Source organism: Parasteatoda tepidariorum, chromosome 10 (genome assembly GCF_043381705.1).
Source record: "Parasteatoda tepidariorum isolate YZ-2023 chromosome 10, CAS_Ptep_4.0, whole genome shotgun sequence".
In the NCBI taxonomy this organism is placed as follows: domain Eukaryota; kingdom Metazoa; phylum Arthropoda; class Arachnida; order Araneae; family Theridiidae; genus Parasteatoda; species Parasteatoda tepidariorum.
Window position 1 is genome coordinate 55,637,245 of NC_092213.1, and position 7,932 is coordinate 55,645,176.

Below are 7,932 nucleotides of genomic sequence, written 5' to 3' on the forward strand. Positions count from 1 at the left end.
TATCTCTCACAGGACCTTCTATGGGCCGAAACGAATGTTGCCCCCTAAAATTATTCCTCATAAGGCATACATCCCACTAGTTTATTTCAAAATTGGCGAGTCACACTTCCCTAGTTTCCCTTGTTAGTCGTAATTTTTATTTCCCTAATAGTTTTATATTTTCATTTATTTTAGCTGCCCGAGAACGCTCCTCATTCTGTAATGTTACAACCTGGAGCTGAAGAACAAGGACAACCATGTGGTGTATACTACGAGGTTAGAATCACAGTAGGAAATACTCAACATGACAAAGGGCATAAGAGGTGAGACATATTTTACATCAAGTTCCATATTGGAAATTTTAACAATTTATCTTCCGGTGGTAATTGCAAATAAAAGGTTTCGATCATGATACCAAGTGTGAAACAGATGTAGCAACATTTTTTCAATACCAACACTTGATTAGCTGTGTGTATGAAGGTTTTAAGTTCAATTTTAAAGAATTAAGTTTATACGTTGTTCGCTGTTGGAACATTTGATAGAAGATTTAACGATGGTAATTTAAAACTGTCATCACGCCAATGGCCTTCATTGTCATACCATCTGTTCTTCGTTGCATTAAAATTGAAACAAAAGCGCAAATTCTTTTAAAACTTGTTTATTTTTCTTTAAAAATAGTAATCATTTTCAATCAATGACAATACTCACGATAATGGCTTATATGTTGACATAAAAATAGTAATAAAATAAATAAGTAAAATTTTTTTTGATGAATAAATCTCCCGATACGTTGCAATAATATATAAAAACCTAGTGCAGAAGACGAGTTATTTCGTCCACCATGATGATAGAGTTAAATTCGGCTTTCATAATCTCAAATGTTAAACAGTGATAAGAACATTATTCCACTACCAACATTTGAAGAGCCGTGTTTATAAAATCTCTGTCTGCGACATTTTGTCATTTTTAAAAGAGAAAAATTTGAGAGAATTTGTATAGTTATCTATATCCAATAGTGTTGACCATCTATATAAAGTAAGACATTAAAAAATAACTTTAATTTAAATAACTATGGAGCTTCCTCCCCTGCTCGCTAGAGGTAATCAATTGGTACTTTTTTCTGATCGTTCGGCTCACTCCTTTTACCTGTCCAAATCGTATTAAGAATGGGTTACTGATAGAGCGAAAAATAATTAAAGTATTGAATGGAGTTGGTATTCGTTCGTAAGGAAAAGCAGTTTAATTATTTCAAAATTAATCAGATATTTAAACAAAGTAGCATCTGCTTCAATTTACTGCATTGTGTAAGAATGCCTTATTAAAGTAGTAAAAAAGTTTTGTTGAAATTTGTAAAATGGTTTATGAAAACTTCATCATGAGTCCGAACCCGAAAACAAGCTCGCGTCGGGCTGAGACCGTCGCCAACCCTCGGAACAACTTACTTAGTTCTGAGATTTCTTTGCTTCCTCATTTCACGAATCTTAAATTTAAAATAAAATACATATTTTGGAAAACTATATTTATATAAGTTTAGAATTCAAAAATGGAAATACAAGTCTGAAAAAAAAAACATCATTTCGATTTATTTATTTATTTTTTTAGTTTTTGCCCAGAATAAAATGAGTTTAGATAATTAGTCGTAGCCTATTAATGGTCTAACTAAGGGGCTATCTGGCATCGAATACCCCAGTCCCAACGCCAAGAATTTTAAATTACCAATGAATGAATTTTAAATTAACAGTGAATGCACCAACTAACACTTAGGAGCATGAGAAGAGATCCAAAGTTGGCGAGTTATCGATAAATAATATAGCCAAAAAAAAGTTAACCCCACTTCATTAATATTAAATTTTAAATAAGCTTGCCACAGTTTCAACATCCAAAACACCGTGAGAAATGACTATAACCCTGCAGTAACCGAAACAGATTTGTGGTTGGAGAAATAAAGCAGCTTAAAATTAAAAATAAGTTTTGATATTCGATTTAGTCGCGACAATGAATTAGTGAGTTATACATTTGTATTGAATTAAAAAGTTAGCCTTTACATTGATTATTAAGAAAAGAATAAAAGTATTTATCTTCTCTTTTATAAAAGTGATTAAATCAAATAATTGGTTTTATTTAATTATAATTGGATTAAGGATGATAAAAAATTATATTCAAGAAATTAAAAGAATTTTGAAAGCTATGAAAATACGAAAACCCTAAATGTAAATTATTTAATTACTCCAAAACTAATTATAAATTAATTAGTTTTATAACTAGCTTTGAACAGTCAACACAATTTTGAGAGTATGACCATCAATCCGTAGTCTTGTAACTTTGAACACAATACAGAAGACAAGGGAACTCCTAGATCAAGCATTTTTATTTCATTTTACAATCGTCGTTGAACAGCCCACCCGAATTTTGGGTTTATGACTACTAATGTTCAACTCCGAAGCCTTGCAATTTTGAACCCACAGAAGACCAGAGGACTCGTGGATCAAGTATTGGGAGAAATATGTCTTCGTAGAGGAATTTTTGATTAAACTGACCCACATTTGCGTTACATGGAGAGGAAAACCTCTCACGGTTAGACTGACGGCAAGGAGTCTAACCCATGATCTGTCTACCCTTGAGGATATTTTACGTCAGCATTGCGGTCGATGCGAGCCGGGTGCGGAATTCGTATTGACCAACCATCGCTGGGATTCGAACCCGATTTACCTCATTTGAAGCTGAACCTCTGTCTTCTGAGCTAACACGGCTCTGGATTAAGTATTTTTTTTTATTACCGTCGTTGAATAGCCGACCCAATTTTCTGAGTTTATGACTAATGTTCAACTCCGTAGCCTTGTAATTTTGAACCCAATCCAGAAGACAAGGGAACTCGTGGATCGAGTGTTGGGAGAAATTTGCCTTCGTGGAGGACTTTTTAGATGGAGCTAACCCGCATTTGCTTTACATAGAGAAGAAGACTACGAGAACCTCCCACGGTTAGCCTAACGGCAAGGGGACTCCGACCCATGATCCGTCTACCACTGAGGATATTTCACGTCAGCACTGTGGTCGGTGCAAGCCGGATGCGGAATTCGTATCGACTGGGATTCGAACCCGGTTCACCTCATTGGCTGGTGAACGCTCTATCCTCTGGGCCACCACGGCTCTGGATTAAGTGTTGGGACAAACCAGCCTTCATGGAGGACTTTTTGATAAAACTAACTAGCGATTGCGTCACAAGGAGAGGAAAACGTCCCTCGGTTAGCCCGACTGCAGGAGAATTCAAACCCATGATCCGTCTGCCACTGAGGATAGTTCATGTGTAAACTGTGATCGGTGCGAGTCGGAAGTTCTAAAAATTTCGATCAACTATATCTGGGATTCTAACCTGGATTAACTCATTGAAAGGCGATTCCTCAATCCCCTGAGCCAATGCGTCTCTCCAAAACTAATTAAAAATACAAACAAAGTGAGGATTGAGCCAAATGAAATTCTGCCTGGTGATGGAGCCAGTATATTGCATCTGTCAGCAAGCCATCCTCTGTGGAAAGTTCAGAATTGCCAAGTCGGAAGTTCTAGCTCTCCACATTATTTAAAGTGGCAGTTAATTGATAATTAAGTTAGCAAAACTTCTTAAAATTTCGCCTCCACCTAAAGACAATGCTATTTGCTTTTCCGTCATTTCATGTATTTCTTTTAACTATACGTATTTTGTGGTCGCCAAAATCTTTTTAAAACAAGCATTAACCCTTTCGCGCCGACTGTCACAAATACGCGCCAGCATAAAACTGTATCAACCAGGGTAAAAAGATAAAACTGGTAATCAAAGTAATTCTTTAGCAGTTTATTTGTGGGCGGAGTTATAATTGTTTGATTTATTTAATTCACCATTACTTTGTTCGAAATAAAACTATTTAGTTATACTTTGAATTAACATTGATTATATACACTGGTGAGCAAAACTTAAGCAACAAGTGGTTTTTCGGCCACAGCTCCCCAACAAAGTATAAGATAGCCATGAAATTGTAGTATAATATGCACGTAATTCAGTAAAAAGATTATTTGTATGCAAATTTTAGAAATAAAACGTCGTAGGTGATGTAAGTGTACGTAAACCTTGTGGGTCGGCACGCGCAGGTCAAAGCTGTGATAAAAGGATGAAGAGCACCGTAGTTAAAGACATTCGCTGCAAGTGCAAGTGATTTGTTTTGTGAAACATGTCTTCAAGAAATCATTTAGACGACTTTACTCGAGGAAGAATGATTGGGAAGCTTGAGGAGGGGCGTAGTGTGACCAGTGTCGCCGAAGAGTTCGGGATCAACAAAAGTGTTGTTTCTCGTGCTTGGAATGCCTTTAAAACTACTGGTACAGCTGTTCGGAAGGTTGGTGGTGGCCGTCCAAGGAAAACAACACCAAGAGATGACCGTTACATTGTCCTCCAGGCGAAAAGAAACCGTTTTCAGTCAGCGAGCGCCATATCTCAGCAACTGTGCACAGCCACAGGACGACAAGTATCAAGATTTACAGTGGCCAGACGCCTCCACAAAGGTGGCTTATTTGCTAGACGTCCTGAACGCTGCATACCTTTAAAAGTTAGCCATCGGCGGCACCGTTTAGAGTGGTGCAGAGAACACGAAACCTGGACACCTCATCAATGGAGTCGCGTCCTCTTCACAGATGAGAGTCGTTTTAGTGCTACAAGCGATTCTCAACGTCAGTTGATCTGGAGAGAGGTTGGAGCTCGATTTCATCCCAATAACATCGCGGAAAGAGATCGTTACGGTGGTCCTGGAGTTGTCGTCTGGGGTGGCATTATGTTGAACGGGCGGACTGAGCTTCAGATCTTCGACCGAGGTTCTGTAACTGGAGACCGCTACTGCAATGAGGTAATCCTACCCCATGTGCGTCTGTTCCGAGGGGCCATTGGACCAGACTTCATTTTTATGGATGACAATGCCCGGCCACACCGTACTGCTAATGTTCAAGAGCTACTGGAAAGTGAAGATATCACACGAATGGATTGGCCAGCTTACTCTCCAGATCTAAATCCCATAGAGCATGTGTGGGATGCATTAGGGAGACGTCTTGCGACACGACAGTATCCTCCTGGTAACACCCATCAGCTGAAAGATGCGTTAAAGGAGGAATGGAGACGTTTACCCCAAGAACTCCTGGATAATCTGGTGCTTAGCATGGAGAGACGATGCCAAGCAACAATTACAGTAAGGGGAGGGCATATCCCATACTAGGGAACATCTGCCAGTTGTACTTACGCTTCTTCAGGCAATCATGTGTAACGCCACTATATGTCAAATAAAGCCTTTTTTTGTTCCATACCCTACTTTAAGCTTTATATTCATTTCTGCGCCATTATTCTTTTACCATCGTTTAAGTACAAAATAATGTACATCATATTCAAATTTCATGCCAATCGGATGATTTCTTGTAGAGTTATGACAAAAAACGCACTTGTTGCTTAAGTTTCGCACACCAGTGTATGATTAAACTAACAATAATTAAAGTAAAAGCAAAATAAGTCTGTCAAATTAGAAACGACTACATTTAAGTTACCGTTTTTTATTTAATTACGTCCCGATCCTGATTTTGTACGAATGCTTTTCTGAATCACCCGTCCCCAAGGGGTTAAAACAGAAATTCCGCTACCACTTCAAATATTTGCAAAAAATCTCCGGGTAAAAATCGAAAAAAGTTGGTATGTCTGAAAGTGTTTTCCAGACAGAAATTTCTTCTTGAAAAGTGATAACTTTTCTTTTATCGTCTCAAACCATTTAGGAATTCAGTATCGATGGCCATTCGTAAGGTACAGAGAGCTCAGCTGATAGGTAACCGTCAACCATGCTCTGTCATCAAGAAGGATTTTCTACTAAGCCCAGGACATCTGGAATTAGAAGTCACCTTGGATCGTCAAGTGTTCGCTCACGGAGAGCCTGTCAATGTGAATATCGCAGTCAGGAATTATTCCAATAAAACTGTCAAAAGGATCAAAGTCTATGGTAAGTAGGGAAATTTACCATTATATATTTAAAAAAAAAGTGCTTGGACATGCGTGGGCTTACACTAAGTTGAAATTTTACAGGCAATGACTACCACTTAAAGTTTGAAAAAAATATGCACACTCATAATTTAATTTCAAAACCCAAATTAACCCTATTATAACAGAGATGCCAACTTGCACCAGACAGAAAATATATATTATAGGTAGTTTATCAATTGTGAATTTTGGTTTAATAAATTCAATTTAATAGGTTTTAATCCAACCCTATTTCTAAATAATTCGTAGGCTTATACAATTCACCACTTTATAGTACTTATGTCATGCTATACCTTTTAAAAAGCAAGCAAAAATAGTCAAATATTTGCAAAATTTACTTTGTAGTTATTTACCGTTTTTTTTAATTATTTTAGCGTGTGCGGAGCAGTTGGCATCTCTGTTATACATGAGTTTTTTTTTTATTTGAGTTATAAAAATATTTAGATATGATACAAGCCCATTTAGTATTTCGGGATTGTAGCGTTACAATTTATTTGTGGAAACTGTTGTCCTCTGAATGATTTTTAGTTTCCATGTTTCAATGTAGAAAAGCACTAAACGGGAATGAAAGGAAAGTCCTACTAACATCGCACTTACTTTGGCACCCGATGGAAAAAAGTAAAAGAGGAAGGGCAAGACTTACTTGCCAAAAATAAATGCACCAAGATCTTTGTAAAGCAAAACTAAATGGATGGGAGAAGGCAAGAGGGCTGGCTGAAAGCAGGGTTGCCTGAAAAAAGATACTTGAGATCTTATGTGCCACCTGGCACGAAGTGGATAGGCAGACCAAAAATGTTTGTAAAATATCTGCATTACAAAAGGCGAACTGAATTTCTAAAATTGACGTGAAATTAAAGCCTATAAAATTTACGATAACCTCATAAAACATTTGCTATCACTTTTTAAATTTTTTCAGACTCATGCCACCCCGTAGAGTCTTAGTTCATACACAAATGGTTTCTATCAATCATACAGGGTGTCTCAGGATTATTGGGGACAAACTTTCAGGGGAGGTAGGAGACATCACAAGGATTTCGAATTGCATTGCAACTCATGATCGGAAACATCTTGGGAAATTAGTGTTCTTTCACGGAAAGAACTTTCCTTTCCAGTAAACCTTATGCTTGATTTTAGTGGTTCATATCATTACCAAAAAAAGTGGGACCCTAGCTCCTGAGAAGATTTCAACATGCATTTTAATTAGAAGCATGCTAGCATTATAGTCAAAATTTTGTTGTATGCTAATAGAAGAGGTTATACTAATTCTAACAAACAAGCAATTCTAAAAATCTTTACTAATTTATAATTTAAATTTCCAATTATATACTGGTTATATATTAATAGATTTTCCAAAACATAAGTCAATATCGTGTTAAATGTTTGCATTTTCTGTTCATGTTCATGATGATTAATACTGAGCAATATTTTCATTTATTCCCAGGAATTCAAAATGCTGATATTTGCATGTTTGCGAGCGGACATTGTAGAACAATAGTAACTTCTATGGATACCGAGTAAGTACTCTGACTCCTTCACAATTTATGCCACATATGAACCACTTTCGGCAACTTTGCTCTTAGTATTTTAATCATAAAGAAACAATTACACTGGGCAGACATTTTTCTGTTGCATGAGATTTATGAACGGATATTGGGTATTTCCGCGATGACGATTTCAAATCTGCAATCGGTTTCTTTCTACTAGCTATAGTTTTTATGCAATTTGATAATATATTCCCAACCAAGGATTTTTTAAAATTGACTGGAGAGAATAATGAGAGTCCTTACTTCTCCGCTACGTAGGGAGTGGTATAAAGAGGGTGATAATACATTTCAGTTACGTTAAGGTCGTATGTTTTTTTTCTTTCCTTTTTTTGTCTTAAGTGTTATCTTTAAAGAAGCATAGATCGTCAAGTGTTC

General features: G+C 36.8%; 1 protein-coding gene across 1 annotated transcript in view; it reads left to right on the plus strand.

Moving 5' to 3' along the window:
- LOC107439478 (arrestin 1) overlaps nt 1-7,932 on the plus strand; it is a 24,532-nt gene that overhangs the window by 9,476 nt on the left and 7,124 nt on the right. The window contains exons 5-7 of the mRNA XM_043052374.2: nt 175-302; nt 5,755-5,975; nt 7,455-7,527. Coding sequence (XP_042908308.1) covers nt 175-302; nt 5,755-5,975; nt 7,455-7,527 — 422 coding nt within the window. The remainder of the gene's footprint in view (nt 1-174; nt 303-5,754; nt 5,976-7,454; nt 7,528-7,932) is intronic.